The following is a 23,619-nucleotide window of genomic DNA, read 5'->3' as shown; positions in this document are numbered from 1 at the left end:
GCATTTCCCCAATTTACATAAGAAGAACATTCATCTATTTATTTTGTAAAACATGAAACCTTCAGAGTTCTCTCAGAGAACAGTTTTTGTTTTACAAACGTGGATAGTTTAAAAGAGCAAATGCCCCTAAACTTCTCATTTAGAAAACAGCCTATGTGGCATCAAACATTTAATCTGTCAAAAGTGACTACAAAGTGTAAATAGGATAATTTTGGTCATTAAGTCAGTCTCGTCCAAAACAACAGAAATTAATGTTGGGTTCATTTCAATTATGCCCTCATGCCCACACTAGCAGCACACAAGTAATTTTCAATTCGAAGTGCAGCTGCACATGACCCAATCGTAATACCTGTGTAAATATGGTTTGACATAGGATATCCCTTTGGGGCTAATTAGGGACCATCAGTAAATAACACAATATAAATGTGACAATATGTTAAAATTCCAATAACTTTCAATGACTTAAAAACCTCAGACCAACTATAAATTGTAGAAATTCATATAGGAATATTGAAAGCATTTAATGAGAAGGTGAACAACACACACACACACACACAGCCTCCAGGACATCTAAAACACCCGGTGTCACAGGCAGGGCAAGAAGATCATCAAGGACCTCTGCCATCCAAGCACAGCCTGTTCACCCCTCTAGCATTTAGAAGGCTGAGACAATATAGGTGCATCAAAGCTGGGACCGAGAGACTGATAAACAGCTTCTATCTCCAGGCCATCAGACTGTTAAACAGTCATCACTATCCACCTTCAGCCCAGTACCCTGCCCTGAACCATAGAGACTGTCACTAGCCGGCTACCACCCAGTACTCTACCCTGCACCTTAGAGACTGCTGCCCACTGGTCTCTGACTTTAATAATGTTTACATGATGTTATACCCACTCTACATGTACACCGAGTGTACAAAACATTAGGAACCCCTGCACTTAAAAAAAATAAATATATATTTTTATTTCACCTTTATTTAACCAGGTAGGCTAGTTGAGAACAAGTTCTCATTTACAACTGCGACATGGCCAAGATAAAGCAAAGCAGTGCGACACAAAACAACAACACAGAGTTACACATGGAATAAACAAACATGCAGTCAATGATACAATAGAAAAGATACAACATACAGTGTGTGCAAATGAGCTAGGATAAGGGAGGTAGGCAATAAATAGGCCATAGTGGTGAAATAATTACAATTTAGCAATTAAACACTGGAGTGAAAGATGTGCAGAAGATGAGTGTGCAAGTAGAGACACTGGGGTGCAAAGGAGCTGGGGTGACCAGGGGTGCCAAAGATACTGGGGTGACCAGTGAGATATACCTGCAGCAGCACGTGCTACGGGTGGGTGATGCTATGGTGACCAGTGAGCTGTGATAAGGCGGGGCTTTACCTAGAAAAGACTTATAGATGACCTGGAGCCAGTGGGTTTGGCGACGAATATGAAGCGAGGGCGAGCCAACGAGAGCCAGCCAACGAGAGCATACAGGTCGCAGTGGTGGGTAGTATATGGGGCAGTGGTGGGTAGTATATGGGGCTTTGGTGACAAAACTGATGGCACTGTGATAGACTGCATCCAATTTGCTGAGTAGAGTTGTCATGACTCCGCCGAAGTCGGTCCCTCTCCTTGTTCGGGCAGCGTTCGGCGTCACCGGCCTTCTAGCCACCGCCGATCCACTTTTAATTTTCCATTTGTTTTGTCTTTGTCTTACACACCTGGTTTCAATCACCCAATTGCTTGTTTATTATTTAACCCTCTGTTCCCCATGTTTGTTTGTGAGTGATTGTTCGTTGTACATCAATCTGTTATTGTGGGCTCGCTATATTGCTTTGTATTTTGGATATTTTGAGTAAAGTCCGTTGATTACTCATATCTGCTGTCCTGCGCCTGTCTCGCTACACCAGCTACACACAGGACCATTACAAGAGTGTTGGAGGCTATTTTGTAAAGTACATCGCCGAAGTCAAGGATCGGTAGGATAGTCCGTTTTACAAGGGTATGTTTGGCAGCATGAGTGAAGGATTCTTTGTGGCGAAATAGGAAGCCGATTCTAGATTTAATTTTGAATTAGAGATGCTTAATGTGAGTCTGGAAGGAGAGCTTACAGTCTAACCAGACACCTAGGTATTTGTAGTTGTCCACATATTCTAAGTCAGAACCTTCCAGAGTAGTGATGCTGGACGTGCAGGCAGGTGTGGGCAGTGATCGGTTGAAGAGCATGCATTTAATTTTTACTTGGAGGCCACGGAAGGAGAGTTGTATGGCATTGAAACTCGTCTGGAGGTTAGCTAAGCATGCCCAGCTTAACAGCATGAGCTCTGAAGATAGATGAGGGGCAATCAATTCACATATGGTGTCCAGGGCACAGCTGGGGGCAGAAGGTGGTCTATAGCAAGCAGCAACGGTGAGAGACTTGTTACTGGAAAGGTGGATTTTTAAAAGTAGAATCTCAAATGGTTTGGGCACAGATCTGGATAGTAAGACAGAACTCTGCATGCTATTTCTGCAGTAGATTGCAACTCCGCCCCCTTTGGCAATTCTATCTTGTCAGAAAATGTTATAGTTAGGGATGGAAATTTCAGGGTTTTTGATGGTCTTCCTAAGCCAGGATTCAGACACGGCTAGGACTTCCGGTTGGCAGAGTGTGCTAAAGCAGTGAATAAAACAAACTTAGGGAGGAGGTTGTCCATGACATTAACTGACCAGGTGACTCCAGGTGAAAGCTATGATCCCTTATTGATGTCACTTGTCAAATCCATTCAATCAAGTGTAGATGAAGTGGAGGAAACAGGTTAAAGAAGGATTTTTAAGCCTTGAGCAATGAGACATGGGACATGGATTGTGTATGTGTGCCGTTCAGAGGGTGAATGGGCAAGACAAAATAAGTGACGTTGAAGTAGGTGCCAGGCACACCGGTTTGAATATGTCAAGAACTGCTACGCTGTTGTTTTTTCTCATGCTCATCAAAGTGAAAGGTGAATTCTCCCAGTGTCATAATTAATGGGCTCCTAATCAACTAATATTTTGTTATTTTATTTTGCATTGTTTGTAACTCATTTTGTACGTAATGTTGCTGCTACAGTCTCTTATGACCGAAAAAAGCTTCTGGACATCAGAACAGACTTGAACTGGACGAAGATTTTTTCTTTAATGAGTCTGACGCAAAGGACTGAGGAAAGGACGCAAAGACTGAGGAAAAGGGGAGAAGGGCGGGGTTCCTTGTAAGAATTCACAGAAGAGTAGGTAAACCACCACTACCCTCCGTATTATTGGCCAACGTGAAATCATTGGAAAATAAACAGGACAATCTATGATTAAGACTATCCTACCAACGGCACATTCAAAAACGGTAATATCTTACAAACCACCCAACCCCCCCAAAAGAAATTCAGCCTACCACTGTTTTCAATGGCTCCCTTTTATTATAAGGCGAAATCCTCCCAGATTGCAGTTCCTAGGGCTTCCACTAGATGTCAACAGTCCTTAGAAAGAGTCATCATGCTGGTTTTTGGAAAAATGAGCCAGAAATTCAAGTTTTTCTAAGTGGCTCCCATTTTGGCTGTAGTGTTTCCGAGCACGTGGAAGAGAGCACATTCTTTGGTATTTTTCTCCGGTAAAGACAGTATCGATTCCTCGTCTTAAATTTGATAGTTTATTTACGTATTAGGGTACCTAAGGTTTGATTATAAACGTTGTTTGACTTGTTTGGAAAAGTTTATTAGTAACGTTTGGGATTCATTTTGTATGTATTTTGATGGAGGGAAACTGGGTGGATTATTGACTGAAGCGCACCAGCTAAACTGAGTTTTTATGGATATAAAGAAGAACATTATCGAACAAAAGGACCTTTTGGAGTGTCAACAGAAGAAGATCATCAAAGGTAAGGCATTTATAATATCGCTATTTCTGACTTTCGTGGCGCACCTGCCTGGTTGAAATCTGTTTTTCATGCTTTTGTATGCGGGGCGCTGTCCTTTTTGAAATCTGACACAGCTGCTGGATTAACAAGAAGTTAAGCTTTATTTTGATGTATTACACTTGTAATTTTATGAAAGTTCAATATTTATAATTCAATATTTATAATTTCACGCTCTGCAATTTCACCGGATGTTGGCCAGGTGGGACATAAGAAATAAACAGGTCAACATTCACAAAGCTGCGGGTCCAGATGGATTACCACCCAGGACTTGTACTCAAAAGCATGCGCAGACCAACTGGCAAGTGTCTTCACTGACATTTTCAACCTCTCGCTGACTGAGTCTGTAATACCTAGATGTTTCAAACAGACCACCATAGTCCCTGTTCCCAAGAAAGCAAAGGTAACCTGCCTAAATGATTAACTCCCTGGAACACTCACGTCGGTAGCCATAAAGTTATTTCGAAAGGCTGGTCATGGCTCACACACCATCCCTGAAACCCTAGACACACTCCAATTCGCATACCACCCTAACAGATCCACAGATGATGCAATCTCAATCGCTCTCCACACTACCCTTTCCCACCTGGACAAAAGGAACACCTATGTGAGAATGCTGTTTTTTGACTACAGCTCATAGTGCCCACAAAGTTCATCACTAAGCTAAGGACCTGGGACTAAACACCTCCCTCTGCAACTGGATCCTGGAGTTTTTGACCGACCACCGACCAGGTGGTAAGGGTAGGCAACAACACATCTTCCATGCTGATTCTCAGCAACGCGTGCTTAGTGCCACCCTGTACTCCCTGTTCACCCATGACTGCATGGCTAAGGACCATCATTACGTTTGATGACAACACAAAAGCAGTAGGCATGATCACCAACAATGATGAGACCCCCCCCCCCCCACCCCCCCTCCTTTGTTTTTACACTGCTGCTACTCGCTGTTTATTAACTATGCATAGTCGTTTTACAAATTACCTAACTTGTATCCCCGCACATTGACTCGGTACTGGTACCCCCTGTATATAGCCTCGTTATTGTTATGTAATTTTCTTTTGTTAATTTTTGATTATTATTATTAATCTATATATTTTTTTACTTTAGTTTATTTAGTACATATTTATTTATTGAACCTCATTGTTGGTTAAGGGCTTGTAAAGTAAGCAGTTCACCTGTTGTATTCGGCACATGTGACAAATGATTTGATTTGTAAGCAGACTGACCCAGGTTTTTTTTAAATAGGATTTTGCCTGTTCTTAGATCTTTTCCATTTCTCTTCATCCCCCAAAAAACTCCCAGGTCCTTGCCGATGACAAGCATACCTTAACATGCAGCATGTGTTTGTGGCAACACAAACATAAGGCTTTGTATTCAGGACATAAAGTTTATTGCTTTGCCACATTTTTGGGGCGATTTAACCTTTCTGATCTCCCCATCCCGGATCTGGGATCGTGAATACAGACTCAAGCTCATTACCATAACGCAACGTTAACTATTCATGAAAATCGCAAATGAAATGAAATAAATATGCCATCTCTCAAGCTTAGCCTTTTGTAAACAACACTGTCATCTCAGATTTTCAAAATATGCTTCTCAACCATAGGAAAACAATCATTTGTGTAAAAGTAGCTAGCTAGCGTAGCATTTAGCGTTAGCATTAGCGTTAGCATCCAGCACGCAACATTTCAACAAAAACATAAAAGCCTTCAAATAAAATCATTTACCTTTGAAGAACTTCTGATGTTTTCAATGAGGATACTCTCAGTTAGATAGCAGATGCTCAGTTTTTCCAAAAAGATTCTTTGTGTATTAGAAATAGCTCCGTTTTATACATCACATTTGGCTACCAAAAAAACCTGAAAATTCAGTCCTCAAAACGCGAACTTTTTTCCAAATTAACTCCATAATATCGACTGAAAACATGGCAAACGTTGTTTAGAATCAATCCTCAAGGTGTTTTTCACATATCTCTTCAATGATATATCGTTCATGGAAGCATGGTTTCTCCCCTCAATCAAATGGAAAAGTACAAGCAGCTGGCAATTGCGCACCGAATTCCACGCAGGACACCAGGCGGACACTTGGAAAATGTAGTCTCTTATGGTCAATCTTCCAATGATATGCCTACAAATACGTCACAATGCTGCTAACACCTTGGGGGAACGACAGAAAGTGTAGGCTCATTCCTTGCGCAATCACAGCCATATAAGGAGACAATGGAAAACAGAGCTTCAGAAATTCTGCTCATTTCCTGGTTGACGCATCATCTTGGTTTCGCCTGTAGAATGAGTTCTGGGGCACTTACAGACAATATCTTTGCAGATTCTGAAACTTCAGAGTGTTTTCTTTCAAAAACGGTCAAGAATATGCATAGTCGAGCATCTTTTCGTGACAAAATATCGCGCTTAAAACGGGAACGTTTTTTATCCAAAAATGAAATAGCGCCCCTAGAGATCAAAGAGGTTAATGCGACAAAATGAATGTTTGTAGCCAATCTGAGTTCATGCCTGCCTTGAATTTAATTGTGAATAAGGCTGAGATAATTATGCTGAGGGTCAACTAGCCAACTTGTCCCATATCTAGGCTGCTCGGACGAGACGTGAACCCGGGAGCCTGGCTAGCTAGCAACTAACTAAATAAATAGATACAATTTCAATAATGTAGGCTATCTGGCCTGAATTACATTTTAAATATGGCTTAGATATGGCTGAGAACAAAATATATTGAGCATCAATATTGTCGGGATATAACATTAGCTAGCTAGCTAAAAATGTGTGTAGCCATCTAGCAACTGCTGCTAAGGTACAAGAGAGTGGCTAGGTTTCAGGTTTGCGTAACAGCTTGGTACATAATAACTGGTAGATTTCCAATGAGGACATACTGCATATTTCACTTTGAATGAGACAGTATAGCTGTGTTTGAATACTCATACTAACCGCACTATTTGTGACATACATTGAGTATGTAGTATGCTTATTGGTCATAGCATAGGTATAGTTAGTAGACCAAAAGTTCCCGGATGTAGTACTACATTCACCAAAATACAAAGAATATCAGCAGTGGACACTATTTCTGTGCTTTTAGGGCCCATAATGCAATTCTTCATAAAATGGGCGAGGCGTCACAACATTTTCAGATTTGAAGAAAATCTGATGAGAGTGGATACAAATTCTTTGCTTTAACAAAAACATACTTTTTTTTTTGCAATGTAATAAAGTAATGCCTTTTCAAATGAGATAAGTTACATGTTATGTTGGCTAGCAATTTGTTAGCTACACTATCCTCACGAACCGAATAGCATATCATTACAGCAGTATGTACTGGTATGTTAGCTAGCTACCAAACGTTAGTTGGCTACTAAAGGTGTGTTCGTAAATTCAGAGCGGTTCGGTCACGGAGCGTTCAGAGCGCACACTACACTAGATGCCTTACTCTCGCCGAGGAGTAGGGTTGATCAGAGTGTTCTGACCTCACAACGGCAGTCAAGCACCCGAGCTAACTGGCTAACATTGGCTAGCATGCTAGCTACTTCCAGACACAAATAAAATAACACCTCACTCTGACCATTTTACACGCCCTAGCAGAGCTGATTAGGCTGTTTTCATGTTATCCTGAGCGTTGGTGACAATTTAATTATGATTTTTTTGCCGACGTTTACTGACACCGGCCATATTCAATGGGTGTTGAGTGTTCGTAAATTCTTCAGTTATTCTGTATTCTGGCACACTCAGACGGGAATACTCCGAAACCGGAGAGAATAGCCAGAGTGAATTTACGAACGCAACCTATTGACTTCATTATTCAAGTGATTCTTAGCATAGCTAAGTGGTATAGTCATTGTGCGTTCTTAATAGACATTGTTAATGAAGTCGTACGATGTCTAGCTAGTAATTTGTTATGCCTACAAGGTAGCAAGAAGTTGCGTAGCAACAGCATCAACTTCCGGTAGACAGGCGAAGCGCTAGTACTCTCAACTGAAAGTTTACCGTTCATTGACAGTATACTAAAAATGAACAAATAGTATATAGTATGTAGTATATACACTCATTAAGTATGTAGTATACAGTATGTTAGTATGGGTATTTGAACACAGCTTATGATCTGTAATCCTAATTCTGTCCATCATTTTCTGTTTCTACTTTTAGCCTGTTACCCCTATGTAATGAATTCGCTTCACTTCATGATTTTCTGTAAAATATAGCAGAGAAAAGATTGTTGTTCATTCTCTGATATTCAACGGGAAGGCACTTCTGATATGTAATCTTTCGCTGTCATTGAAGTGTCACTGTTTTAAACTTACACGACATGTCCCTATAGAAGAATGCAACATTTCTATCCATCTTTCCAGCAAGAAAATTATCGTTTGTGTCTATAATATACTGTACCATGGGGTGTTATACTGTATATTTAAATAATGTATTCTCAACATAGCTCATTCTAATATTTCAACTACTGTTCATTGAATTTTAGTTACACTGTTTATACACACCACATATCTATTTATATACTGGTATCTTGACATAGATAGCGCACTCTAATATATTTACTGCTGTACACACTGTATCATTCTTAGTACATCTTGCGTAAATCTATCCGATGTATATACGAATAGATTGTTATATTGTCACTGTTATAATGCTTTTTGGGTTGTCAATTGGATTTGTTCCAACATTTCTTGATTTATTTTACATTTCAATTTTTTTGTGTACTTGTTTGACAATTTTGCTGCACCTAGCTAGTAACATAAGCATCTTGCTGCACCTGGTATAACATCTGCTAAACTGTGTACGCAAGCAATAAACTTTTATGTGAACATAAAAATATTGTCTCAATTACATTGTGTAATTTATTGACGGTCCCTAACTACCCCCAGAGATAGGCTATCCAATGTCAAACCAATTTTGCCTTGGTCGCACACCAGTTGTCAGAATAACTTGTCTAACTGATTCCTACTTGCAAAAAACACACCTGAGACACCGACATCAAACCACACACAGAAACTAACCCACGTTTGAATTCAGTCATGGCCGCTAGTGTTAATTAATTAACCAAATCTAAAACGAGGCCAGCGTTTTCTGTGATATGAATGAGATGAAATAGAAATAAACATAAAAGCTAATTGACCAACTAAGCTTGATTGCATTTAGATTAATATATTTGAGTCATTTAGCAGACACTCCAATCCAGAGGGACAAGAAGCACATTCAATTGAGGAAGGTGAAACAACAACCACATAGTAAAACCTTGATTGGATGAGTGCGCAGAGGTCGACAACAACACAGCTTTACAGCCAGCCTTATCATGGAGCTGCACACAGGGGCCCATTTCTCTCCAGCTCCATCAGCTTTCCAGCTAGTAAACATATGGTGGATGATTCCTCACCACTGTAGATTCTGCTAAACAAGATCCCCCATGTGCACCAATAAGCTCATTCCCCCAAGACCTGAATGTGCGCTGATAAATATATATCCCCCCTGGAGTGGTGGAGTCTAGATGGAACTAAATGAGACCTGAAAGGCAGAGAGACCAGTAGCATGCAGTCGCACGCACCCACATACGAGCGCACACACAGATCAGGTAACAAGCCACTGTTCTGTCACTTAAAGAGTCAAACCAGGAACAATTTGCAATATCCAGAGGAGTCCTGAGGGACATCAGGTAACTTCTCTACTCTCCACACCTCTATCTCTGCCTCGTCATGTCTCCTCTCCTGCTCTTTATGCATCTGCCTTCCTCTTCTCTCTACCTCCTATTTGGATCAATTCTCCCCTCCTTTTAAAACAAATAAAAAATTGCAGTTCTGAAGCAGAGGTGATATAAGATCCTCTCCCACATACACACACCCACACGCACACAAACACTAACAAGCAACTCCATTATATTAGCATTATAGATCAATTCTACCTCCCCCAATTATACTCCCTCTTCTAGCTCTGTTCGGCTCCCAGTCTCTCTCTAGGGCCTACTCTACGTATGGAAAACAAACTATCACAGCGCTCTCACACTCACACACTCACACACACACACAAAACACCCACGCACATCACCAATAAGCTTTATTGGAGGCCATAACTTAGTGATTTGGATGGCGTCTGACATCAAACCCCACTGGAGGTGTTGACTCAGCTCTATGGGGTACAGAGGGAGGGAGGTGTGTGTGTATTGAAAAGTGTATAGCACTGTACCAGTGAAGCCAGGGAGACATATGTCAGGAAGGCCAGAACACACCGTGCCGACGAAAGTCTAAAAGCAGTGGGTGGCTGCAGAGTGTTCACAATCACCATGTGTGTGGTGATTTAACATGTAGATTCGTCAAGATTGAACAGAAAATGACCGCCGACGTTCTATCTAAGAAGATAGGATGGCCACCCGCTGCTTTTTCCCGTTCATCAGCATGGTGTGTTTTGGCCTTTACACTTACAGTCAAGTGAAGTAACTATAGTGAAGAAAATAACACCCTCCTTACAATCAAACATTGGGGAGGTTTGATAATGCTGTGGGGTTACTTTGCTGCCTCTGGTACTGGCGGCCTTGAACATGTGCAAGAAATGAAACCAACAGATGATCAAGGTGTTTTGGATTGTAATGTTCAACCCATTGTCCAAAAACTGGGTCTCCTTTGAACTTCGTGGGTCTTTCAGCAGGACAACAACCCCAAACACACATAAAAATCACCCAGTGTTGGTTCAAGAAGATTTGGCGGACTGTTCTGGAATGGCGAGTGATGAGTCCAGATCTGAATCCCATCAATAACCTATGGAGATATCTGAAAACAGCAGTTGGTCGAAGGCAACCCAAAAACATTGAAGAATTGGAACCGTTTGAAGTTGAAGAGCGGGCCAAATTGCCAATAGAAAGGAGCTGCAAGCTCATTGATGGCTACAAAAAGCATGTGTTGGCAGTTCTTGGCCAAGGGCTATGTAATCGAGTACTAGCTCAGGGGTGCCAATAATTATGCCAATGCCATTTGTTTTTACTTTTAAAATGTAAATAGTAAATTCTGTAAAAAAAACAATTGGTTCTGCAATGTTGAAAATCCAATTACAGGTAACGAGGTGGTTAGAGAGTTAGGCCAGTTACCGAAAGGTTGCTGGATCGAATCCCCGAGCAGACAAGGTAAAAAATCTGTCGTTCTGCCCCTGAACAAGGCAGTTAACCCACTCACCACACTCTATTTCTACTTATTTAAGAAGAAAAAATGTGCAAGTGTGCCACAATATTACGTCGTAATTGCATCTAAAGTGAAGGGACCCCCCCCCCCCAAAAAAGGAGTCTTGTTGTGGAATTATGCTCGTTCAACGACTAGGATAGGATAATAGGATGACATACAGATGCATGCATGCACACACACTCACATCTCTGATGAAGTACTCCAGAGTAGCATAGGCGATAGCTATCCCGTCGTGGGTGCTGGTGCCCCGCCCCAACTCGTCCAGGATGACCAATGACCTCTCGGTTGCCCGGGTGATAATTTCCGAGGCTTCCGTCAGCTCCTCCATGAATGTGCTTCGGCCCTTATAGATGCTGTCAGATGCTCCCATTCTACCAAAACACACACACATTAATTATGCTTTCAGACGTTCCCATCCTACAGACCAATAACACACAGGAGAGAAGAATTTTAGAATGAAATGTGTCTACTTCATTCTACTCATTTTATTTCTACATTTTACAGGCAGAGGGGAGGAACACAGCTTTAGGGTGTTTGTGTGAGTGTGTTCCACAAAGCAGTGAAAAGACAAAACAGTTTGTATTTGTACTAATACCTACACGTGTTGGACCTGTGTGACACCCATAGCCTACCGTCCATTAATAACAACACACAATCTCCTTGCACAACCTTGAACCCCCTCCTACAGACTGCGACTCAACTCAACTCACAGCACAAAAAAAGAGAGGGATTGAGAGGAACACACACACAGGTACATTACGTGACCAAAAGTACGTGGACACCTGCTGGTCGAACATCCAATTCCAAAATTATGGGCATTAATATGGAGTCGGTCTCCCCTTTGCTGCTATAACAGCCCCCCACTCTTCTTGGGAAGGAATTCCACTAGATGTTGGAACATGGCTGTAGGGACTTGCTTCCATTCAGCCAAATAAGCATGAGTGAGGTCAGGCACGGATGTTGGGCGATTAGGCCTGGTTCGTAGTCGGCTTTCCAATTCATCCCAAAGGTGTTAGATGGGGTTGAAGTAAGTACTCTGTGCAGGCCAATCAAGTTCTTCGATGCCAATCTCGATAAACCATTTCTGTATGCACCTCGCTTTTGTGCAGGAAAGGGCCTTTCCCAAACTGTTGGCAGAAAGTTGGAAGCACAGAATCGTCTAAAATGTCATTGTATGCTGTAGCGTTAAGATTTTGCTTCACTGGAACTAAGGGGCCTAGCCTGATCCAAGAAAAACAGCCCCAGACCATTGTTCCTCCTGCACCAAACTTTACAGTTTGCACTATGCATTGAGGCAGGTAGTGTTCTCTTGGCATCCTCCAAACAAATCCACAAATTTGAACGAGTGTCCACATACTATTTCAAGTAATTTTAGAGGCTGTGTGTGTGTGTGTGTGTGTTTGGCCGTGTTTAACTATTCTTGTGTGGACCGGAAGTCCCCACAAGAATAGTAAACAAACAAAAAATTGACCAACTGGGAACATTTTGTTAGTCCCAACGAGGTCAATTGCTATTTCTAGGGGGTTTAGGGTTAAGGTAAGAATTAGTGATATAATTAAGTCAAGGGTTAGGGTTAGGAGCTAGGGTTCATTTTAGGGTTAGGAGCTAGGGTTTGGTTTAGGGTTAGGTTTTTGGGTTAAGGTTAGGGTAAGAGTAAAGGTTAGGTAGGAGTTAGGGAAAATAGGATTTTGAATTGGACTGAATTGTGTCCCCACAAGGTTAGGTGTACATTACTGTGTGTGTGTGTGTGTGTCAGGGTTTCTGTGAGGAACATGTGTTTGCTGGACATTTGACTGGAAAGATTTTAATTTACCCGACACCATTTCCAAATGCATCAGGAGCGCAACCTGATTAGGACATCCACCCACAGTGCTCAGAATGACATAAATCACATTTATACATATTAACTTCTTGGTGACAGGGGTCAGTATTTTCAAGTCCGGATGAAATGCATGCCCAAATTCAACTGCCTGCTACTCATCCCCAGAAGATAAGATATGAATATTATTAGTGGATTTTGATAGAAAACACTCTGTTTTTATGTGACAGAGGTGAAAATATGGTGAAAATATCTGCTAGAAATGTTGAAACTGAAGAGATCTAATAGACTACTTTGAAGCCAGGTAAGACATGCCTAACAATATACACTGAACAAAAATAAACGCAACTTTGTTACAGTTCATCTAAGGAAATCAGTTAATTGAAATACATCCATTAGGCCCTAATCTATGGATTTCACATCATTGTGAATATAGATATGCATCTGTTGGTCAGAGATACCTTAAAAAAAAGGGTAGGGGCGTGGATAAGAAAACCAGTCAGTATCTGGTGTGACAACCATTTGCCTCGTGGAACGAGACACTCCTTCGCATAGAGTTGATCAGGCTGTTAATTGTGGAATGTTGTCTCACTCCTCTTCAATGGCTGTGCGAAGTTGCGGTAACTAGAACACGCTGTAGTACACCTCGATCCAAAGCATCCCAAACACGCTCAATGGGTGACATGTCTGGTGAGTATGCAGGCCATGGGAGAACTGGGACGTTTTCAGCATTCAGGAATTCTGTACAGACGCTTGTGACATGGGACCATGCATTATCATTCTGAAAAAGGAGGTAAGGATCTTGTCATGGTATCTCTGTGCATTGACATTGATTAAATGCAATTGTGTCCATAGCTTATGCCTGCCCATACCATAACCCCACCATGGGGCACTTGTTCACAATGTTGACATCAGCAAACCGCTCTTCCACAATATGCCATACACGCTGTCTGCCATCTCCCCGGTACAGTTGAAACCGGGATTAATCCGAGAAGAGCACACTTCTCCAGCATGCCAGTGGCCATTGAAGGGGAGTATTTGCCCACTGAAGTTGGTTATAACGCCTAACTACAGTCAGGTCAAGACCCTGGTGAGGACAGCGAGCATGCGATGAGCTTCCCTGAGACGTTTCTGACAGTTTGTGCAGAAATTCTTCAGTTGTGCAAACCCACAGCTTCATCAGCTGTCCGGGTGGCTGGTCTCAGACGATCCCGAAGGAGGTTCGGGGCTGGCGTAGTTACACGCTGTCTGCGGTTGTTTTACCAGGAGGCGGCTTATAGTAGAGAAATGAACATGACATTCTCTGGCAACAGTTCTGGTGGACTTTCCTGCAGTCAGCATGCCAATTGCACGCTCCTTCAAAACTCGAGACACCTGTGCCCTTTTGTTATGTGACAAAACTGTACATTTTAGAGTTGCCTTTTATTTTCCCCAGCACAATGTGCACCTGTTATGATCACGCTGTTTAATCAGCTTCTTGATATGCCACACTTGCCAGATGGATGGATTATCGTCGCAAAGGAGAAATGGTCACTAACAGGTATGTAAACAAATTTGTGCACAACATTTGAGAGAAATAAGCTTTTTGTGTGTATGGTACATTTATGGGATCTTTTATTTCAGCTCATGAAACATGGGACAAACACTTTACATGTTCCGTTTATATATTTGTTCAGTGTATATTAAAATATTCAGGTTTCAAACAATTAAGTATGTTTTGAAAATGCATACTGCCTCCAGCTCATTGCAAAGTGGTGTGTGACGCACTGATGAAGCCTGCCTTCCGTTGCCGTTTAATGCCGCATTCAAAACAACTGGGAACTCGGAAATCTCCGACTTGAGTGCGTTCAAGACAACAGGGGGAAAAAATATCTCTGACTGGGAAAAATCATTTTGAACAGTCATCCAACTTGGAATTCCAACTCGGGAACTTGGGCCACTTTCTAGAGTTCCGACTTTCCGACCTGAAGGTCACTGACGTCATGATTTGACCTCGTATATTTCAGAGTTTCCAGTTGTCTTGAAAGCACCAATCTCTTGCCCTGTCTGACAGATGTTCCACTCAAAGGCTCTGTATCTGTATGCTGTAAGCATGTAATAAGATAGGCAATGAAAATACTATACACACGCGCCAATTTAATTTGTACACGCGCTAATTTAATTCCCAGAAATTATGCAAATTAACCTATAAGCATGACCAGTCAAATATATTTCCATCGACTGGTATTTCCATCATTAAATAGGCTAAAAGGCATTATTTCATAATGGGATTTTTTTCCTAATTCTCCCGGCAAATTGGCAATTTAATTTATTGACTTTTAGAAAATAAAATGTACAAATAAATCAGACAAAAGCAGGCTATTAGCGACTAACGGAAATCCTGGTGTGTGTCCATGCGTGTGTGTGTGTGTGAGCAGAGCCTAAGATTAGGATGCAGATGAGAATTCTGTTGAATGCTGTCAGATCACAGAATAAGAGATTAATGAAACCAGACAGACAGACAGACAGGGAGAGAGAAAAAAATCGCAACTCACATGAACTAGATTAGTCTCTCCCTCACTGATAACCATTGACTAATAATGGATTGTTCACCTCTAAACATTTCAATATACATTTCAATATTCAATATACAAATCAAACAATCCAAATATACAGTCAACAATACAGCCCAATTGTCGCAGTAGTATGACTACAGCCAGTTAGTGCATTGCAGGAACACTCGACTCTTACCAATACAAGCAACATTAATTTCATTTTCAATATGGTTTCCGCACCTCTCAACATGCTTATTGTCATTTGACCAATCAGATAAACTGCTGACGTCTGTAACAACAGATGTAACTTGGGGCTCCCAGGTGGCGCAGCGGTCTAAGGCACTGCACCTCAGTGCTAGAGGTGTCACTGAACCTGAATCCAGGCTGTATCACAACCAGCTGTGATTGGGAGTCCCATAGGGTGGAGCACAAATGGCCCAGCGTTGCCCGGGTTTGGCCGGTGTAGGCCGTCATTGTAAATAAGAATTTGTTCTTAAATTACTTGCCTAGATAAATAAAGGTTAAATAAAAATAATAATAATCATTTTAAAACCATGGTTACGGCACATGCCAGAGAGAGGGGAGGGGTGTGGCCAGCATACCTCTGCATCTCCTCAAACAATTAGGGTGTGCACGTTGCGTGCATGTGTGTCATACTCCAGGAAAGTTTTATCAGTCAAATATATAACGTAGCCTTGCAGTGGATAGACGAGTACAAGACCATGAGGCTATTCAGCTGGCTCAGTGATGCCATGTAGATAACATGCCAAAGCAAACTGTGTGGTCTTTTATTTCTAAATAAAACTATTATTTTGGATACTTCAATATTCTGTGGCTGTACGGACTGGCACTCACTCACAAAATAAGGAGCTGTTATCTGCGTTTCACCAGACCATAAGCATCTGTGGACATCATGGCTGTCTTGGAGTTTCCCCTCGTTTAGGGAGTGATTTTCTGCTGATTCGCTGTACGCATTCATTCCTTTATTTATTCTGTTTCACTTCCTCCATTATTCATTCTCTTGATTAGGCCTCCAGACTAGAGGCAGTTTGCCAGCGAAAACTCAGTCTAAGCGAAGCCAGATGGGTTGTAAGGACCCTCCGTGCCATGCTCTGCCACCCACCCACCCACCCGAAAGCCATTCCATGCCACCTCTGTCCACACTTCCAACAGAATAGACGCCAGTGGAATATTGGAAGACTTGCCCTTTACACAACAACCATGCCCTTCAATCCAGCTATGAAACATTCAGGGCTGGGTCTGGGTGAATGGACCATGATGAGCCTATTTGTGGGCTAAAAAACACTTTCAATAGAGAGTCTACAATGAAGGATGGTTTCCCAGACACAGATTAAGCCCAGTCTTAAAAGCAGGCTCAATGTAGAATCTCACCTGAAAATGCTTATTCAGTCCAGGATTAGGCAGAATCTGTGTCACAGAAACAGCCCCTTAAAGTCTACATAGATTGAAGGGGTCTGTTACTTCTGGAGTAAGATCAATCATCCCTACTACTAAACTGTCTTTAGAAACAGAGGTCTATCAGTCCCTCCAGCATTTCACAACATTTTTGTATTATATTTGAGGGTTGATGGCTCACCTCTCTAACCGTTAGGCTACTTTGTCAACCGGTAATAGTGCAGTGATTTTTCAAATCTGCATAAAATGCGGGAAATTGTTGATTTATTTAATTGATCACAAAATCCTGGAGAGACTCGCCTATCGTGTTTCTGCTGCTAAGGGATCGACTACGTGTGGATCTTCTGAAGCTCAAAGTCCATGCAGGCTGCATCTAAAGCACTGCGTCAGAGAGATGCTACAATACAGACTGCAGAATCAAGACATGAAAACCATTTTGACATAATATATGACATGAAAACAGAGAAGAGGAGATAGGAGACATCAGAGAACAAAGAGTAATGGCTGGTTTGAATGTACGGTCGATGTAAGGTCCTTTTCAAACAGCTTTCTACATTTCATTTCCTCTGCGGTTTCCATAACAACAGTGAGGAAAAGAGAAAATGTGCTCCATAACCTTCAGATTCAATATGTCCATCAGAGGTAAAATACCATCAGAAACACACGGACAACACACATGCACTCGTCCATCAGCACTCAAATACCATCAGCCATGAACGCACAAACAACGAGACACATACACACTTTCCAACCAAGGGAACACTCTGGTGAACTCTGTTGAGGAGGAAACAGATTATGTCATCTCATCTCCCGAACTAAAATAGCATTCTCTCTGTCCTTTATAACACACACAACGTGTGAGATAAAGAGAGGGATGAGACTGGCAGAGGATGGAGGAATCTACCTTTTCTCTTTGTCATCTCAGAGGAGTGTATATTCATAATGAGTTTATTATCCAGATAAAGCATAATCTTTCTCCCTTTCTCCAAAACGCTTCATTTTAAATGGCCATACAGCATATCTTATTTATAGTAGAGGTCGACCGATTATGATTTTTCAACGCTGATACCGATTATTGGAGGACCAAAAAAGTAGATACCGATTAATCGGCCGAGTTTTTACATTTATTTTTAATAATGACAATTACAACAATACTGAATTAACACTTATTTTAACATAATACAATACATCAATAAAATCAATTTAGCCTCAAATAAATAATGAAACATGTTAAATTTGGTTTAAATAATGCAAAAACAAAGTGTTGGAGAAGAAAGTAAAAGTGCAATATGTGCAATGTAAGAAAGCTAACGTTTAAGTTCCTTGCTCAGAACATGAGAACATATGAAAGCTGGTGGTTCCTTTTAACATGAGTCTTCAATATTCCCAGGTAGGAAGTTTTAGGTTGCAGTTATTATAGGAATTATAGGACTATTTCCCTCTATACCATTTGTATTTCATTAACCTTTGACTATTGGATGTTCTTATAGGCACTTTAGTATTGCCAGTGTAACAGTATAGCTTCCGGCCCTCTCCTCGCTCCTCCCTGGGCTCGAACCAGGAACACAACGACAACAGCCACCCTTGAAGCAGCGTTACCCATGCAGAGCAAGGGGAACAACTACTCCAAGCCTCAGAGCGAGTGACATTTGAAACGCTATTAGCGCGCACCGCGCTAACTAGCTAGCCATTTCACATCGGTTACACTAGCCTAATCTCGGGAGTTGATAGGCTTGAAGTTGAAGAGCTGCTGGCAAAAGCACGAAAGTGCTGTTTGAATGAATGCTTACGATCCTGCTGCTGCCTACCACCGCTCAGTCAGATACTTGTATGCTTGTATGTTCAGTCAGATAATATGCAACGCAGGACACGCTAGATAAACTAGTAATATCATCAACCATGTGTAGTTATAACTAGTGATTATGATTGATTGATTGTTTTTTATATGTTTTTTATAAGTTTAATGCTAGCTAGCAACTTACCTTGGCTTACTGCATTCGCGTAACAGGCAGTCCCCTTGTGGAGTGCAACGAGAGGCAGGTGGTTAGAGCGTTGGACTAGTTAACTGTAATGTTGTCAGCTCGGGGGATCCAATCTTGCAAGGTGAAAATCTGTTGTTCTGCCCCTGAACGAGGCAGTTAACCCACCGTTCCTAGGCCGTCATTGAAAATAAGAATGTGCTCTTAACTGACTTCAAATTTTTAACGGCCAAATCGGTGTCCAAAAATACCGATTTCCGATTGTTATGAAAACTTGAAATCGGCCCTAATTAATCGGCCATTCCGATTAATCGGTCGGCCTCTAATTTATAGTCTAGGAGAGAGAAGAGAGAATGAGAAAGGGGTGTAGGAGAGAGAACGAGAAGAAGAAAAGTGGAAACATGTGAGTGTTGGTACTAGAGGGAAGATCAGCTACTTCTACAGGGCAGTACTTCAGAACAGAGGGGGAGAGAAAGGGGGAGAGAAATGGGGAGAAAAAGAGCGTGAAGAGAAAAAGCATCAGAGAGACCCTCATACTTCAAGCATTGCTGTGCTTTAAAGACTGGCAGAGCTCTGATCTACAGCTGTAGTACTTAGATAGCCTTTTCTACCCTACGAAAACTGTATTGTTCTTTACACCCACAACAACTGAAGTTTGTTGACCTGGTTTGACAGAGATCGAAGAGAGAGAGAGGGACAGAGGTTTCTCACACACACACACACACACACACACACACACACACACACACACAGACAGTCTGTAAATTAGCCAAAGTTGGCGCTCAGAGGAGCGATCCACATGCCAAAGCAGCAGCTACTATTCCTGGGGTCCAGCAAAATTAAGGTAGTTTATACAATTTTAAAAACATTACAATACATTCACAGATTTCACAACACACTGTGTGCCCTCAGGCCCCTACTCCACCACTACCACATATCTACAGTACTAAATGTGTATGTAATAGTGCGTATGTTATGGTGTGTGTGTGTGTGTGTGTGTGTATGCATGCGTCTGTGCCAATGTTTGTGTTGCTTCACAGTCCCTGCTGTTCCATAAGACGTTTTTTTCATCTGTTTTTTAAATCAGATTTTACTGCTTGCGTCAGTTACTTGATGTGGAATAGAGTTCCATGTAGTCATGGCTCTATGTAGTATTGTGTGCCTCCCATTGTCTGTTCTGGACTTGGGGACTGTGAAGAGACCTCTTGTGGCATGTCTTGTGGGGTATGCATGCATGTCCGTGTGCCAGTAGTTTAGCTTTGTGCCAGTAGTTTAGACAGACAGCTCGATGCATTCTACCTCTCATAAATAAAAGTTGTGATGAAGTCAATCTCTCCACTTTCAGCCAGGAGAGATTGACATGCATATTATTAATATTAGCTCTCTGTGTACATCCAAGGGCCAGCCGTGCAGCCCTGTTCTGAGCCAATTGCAATTTTCCTAAGTCCCTTTTGTGGCACCTGACCACATGACTGAACAGTAGTCCAGGTGTGACAAAACTTGGGCCTGTAGGACCTGCCTTGTTGATAGTGTTGTTAAGAAGGCAGAGCATTGCTATATTATAGACAGACTTCTCCCCATCTTAGCTACTAATGCATCAATATGTTTTGACCATAACAGTTCACAATCTAGGGTTACTCCAAGCAGTTTAGTCATCTCAACTTGCTCAATTTCCACATTATTTATTACAAGATTTAGTTTAAGTTTAGAGTTTAGTGAGTGTTCTGTTCCAAATACAATGCCTTAAGTTTTAGAAATATTTAGGGATAACTTGTTCCTTGCCACCCACGCTGAAACTAACTGCAGCTCTTTGTTGAGTGTTGCACTCATTCCAGTCGCTGTAGAAGCTGACGTGTATAGTGTTGAGTCATCCACATACATAGACATTCTGGCTTTACTCAATGGCAGGTCGTTAATAAACATTTTAAAAAGCAAGGGGCTTAAACAGCTACCCTGGGGAATTCCTTATTCTATCTGGATTATATTTGAGAGGCTTCCATCAAATAACACCCTCTGTGTTCTGTTAGACAAGTAACTCTTTATCTACATTATAGCAGGGGGTGTAAAGCCATAACACATACTTTTTCCAGCAGCAGACTATGATCGATAATGTCAAAAGCTGCAATGAAGTCTAACAAGACAGCCCCCACAATCATTTTATCATCAATTTCTCTTAGTAAATCATCAGTCATTTGTGTAAGTGCTGTGCTTGTTGAGTGTCCTTCACTATAAGCATGCTGAAATTCTGTTCTGTCGATTTGTTTACTGTGAAACAGCATGTATCTGGTAAAAAGAAACATCCCCAGAAGTTTACTAAAGGTTGGTAACAGGCAGATTGGTCAGCTATTTGAGTCAGTAAAGGGGGCTTTATTATTCCTTAGCTTCCCTCCAGGCCTGAGGGCACACGCTCTCTAGTAGGCTTAAATTGAAGATGTGGCAAATAGGAGTGGCAATATTGTCTGCTATTATCCTCAGTCATTTTCCATCTAGATTGTCAGACCCCGGTGGCTTGTCATTGTTGATAGGCAATAATACTTTTTTCACCTCTTCCATACTGACTTTACGGAATTCAAAAGTACAATTCTTGTCTTTCATAATTTGGTCCGATATACTTGGATGTGTTGTGCCAGCGTTTGTTGCTGGCATGTCATCCCTAAATTTGCTTAATTGTGCAATGAAAAAGTAATTAAAGGATATCAGTGGGCATTGTGATGAATGAGCCATCTGATTCAATAAATAAAGGAGCCGAGTTGGCTTTTCCCCCAAAAATGTCATTTAAGGTGCCCCAAAGCTTTTTATTATCATTCTTTATAGAATTTATTTTTGCTTCATAGTGTGGTTTATTTTTATTTAGTTTAGTCACATGATTTCTTAATTTGCAGTACGTTTGCCAATTAGTTGGGCTGCCAGACTTAGTTGCCATACCTTTTGCCTCATCCCTCTCAACCATACAATTTTTCAATGTCTCATCAATCCAAGGGGATATAACAGTTTTTACAGTCATTTTCTTAATGGGTGCATGCTTATTAGTAACTGGAATAAGTAGTTTCATAAATGCGACGAGTGCAGTGTCTGGTTGCTCCTCATTACACACCACAGACCAAAAAATAGTCTTTATATCACCAATATTTGAATCACAACTAAACTTATTGTACATTATATTAGGCCCAGCCTTTGGAACTTTGTTTTTCATTCATATGCTATTATATTGTGTTCACTATATCCTATGGATTTGGATACTGCTTTAAAGCAAATATCTGCAGAGTTAGTAAAGATGTGATCAATGCATGTTGAGGATTTATTTCCTGTGCTGTTTGTAACTACCCTGGTAGATTGACTGATCCAGGTTGCAGGCACTGGTCACAGTTTGAAGTTATTTCCTGAGTGGGCAGCTTGATGATAGCCAGTCAATTTTTTAAATCACCCAGAAAATATACTTCTCTGTTGATATCACATACATTATCAAGCATTTCACACATATTATCCAGATACTGATGGTGGTCTATAGCAGATTCCTACAAGAATGGGCTTTAGGTGAGGCAGATGAACCTGTAGCCATATTACTTCAACAGAATTGAACATTCAATCGTCTCTAAGCTTTAAAGGAATGTGGTTCTGAATAGACCACAACACCGTTGGCATTTCTGTCTTTTCAGAAGTTGTTATAACCATGTATAGCTAGCTACCTATGTATCATCAAAGGTATTAAGTGAGTTTCAGAGATTGTCAGAATATGAATGTCATCTGTTACTAGCAAATTATTGATTTCATGAACCTTGTTTCTTAAGCTACATATGTTAACATGTTAGATTAGGTTATTTACATTGTGTCTTCCAATGCCCCAAGGATAATGTACATTTGCTGTAGCTGTAACGGAATTCCTCTTCTTCAGAGGAGGAGTAGCAAGGATCAGACCAATGTGCAGCGTAGTAAGTGTCCATAATGATATATTTAATAAATCATCAGAACACTGAACAAAAATAACAGAAGTACAAACAAACAACTAAAACAGTCCCGTATGGTGAAAACGCTCACACAGGAAACAACCACCCACAAAACACAATAGAAAACAGGCTAACTAAATATGGCACCCAATCAAAGACAACGACTGACACCTGCCTCTGATTGAGAACCATACTAGGCCAAACACATAGAAATATAACAGAACAAAACATAAAAAAACAACATAGAATGCCCACCCCAACTCACACCCTGACCAACTAAAATAAAGACATAAAAAAGGAACTTAACGTCAGGACGTGACAGTTGCCTTATGACATCTCAGCGACACAATGGTAGGGATTAAATGAGCTGGACTTGGGTCATTGATAAGTCATTGTCTCAACGCAGCCTTATAATGCTGAGAAAGGATCCAGCAACCCAAATTATTTTAGTGGATCCCATCCTCTTTATAATACAAGCTTTGTTTCCAGAAGGTATCAGAATTGTCAATAAATGTTAAAACCACAGAGCTGCAATAGTCTCGTAGCCAGTTACGGAGGGCTAAAAGTCTGCTGAACCGTTGAATGCCACGATTTAGGGAGGGCAGAGGGCCAGATATTATTGGGCGTTTGTTGGTGTCAAGTAGAGACTGTCAAGTAGAGACTATCAAGTAGTGACTGACTCACAGCCACGGGAAGCTGGTGATATCCTAAACTTTTGCCCCAGGAAAACAGAAAGTCTTTGCCCCAGGTACAGATACATGCCTCACCGTCAAACTCCCTATCAAAATCACCGGAATGATCACGGCCTCGAAGAAGATTGCGAGGCCAAAGTCA

At 41.3% G+C, this 23,619-nt stretch overlaps 1 protein-coding gene across 6 annotated transcripts in view; it reads right to left on the bottom strand.

Annotated features, from left to right (window-relative positions):
- msh3 (mutS homolog 3 (E. coli)) overlaps nt 1–23,619 on the bottom strand; it is a 131,409-nt gene that overhangs the window by 27,350 nt on the left and 80,440 nt on the right. For all 6 annotated transcript variants that reach the window (XR_016496706.1, XR_016496707.1, XR_016496705.1 and 3 more), the window contains one exon: nt 11,278–11,464. Coding sequence is in view for 3 of the 6 variants with exons in the window: in XM_021606650.3 (XP_021462325.3) it covers nt 11,278–11,464 (187 nt within the window). In the remaining 3 variants the exon portion in view is untranslated. The remainder of the gene's footprint in view (nt 1–11,277; nt 11,465–23,619) is intronic.

Source organism: Oncorhynchus mykiss, chromosome 6 (assembly GCF_057628025.1).
Source record: "Oncorhynchus mykiss isolate SJ-2025 chromosome 6, ASM5762802v1, whole genome shotgun sequence".
In the NCBI taxonomy this organism is placed as follows: Eukaryota; Metazoa; Chordata; class Actinopteri; order Salmoniformes; family Salmonidae; genus Oncorhynchus; species Oncorhynchus mykiss.
The sequence above is the reverse complement of the archived record's forward strand: the minus strand, read 5'-3'. Positions and strand labels throughout refer to the sequence as shown.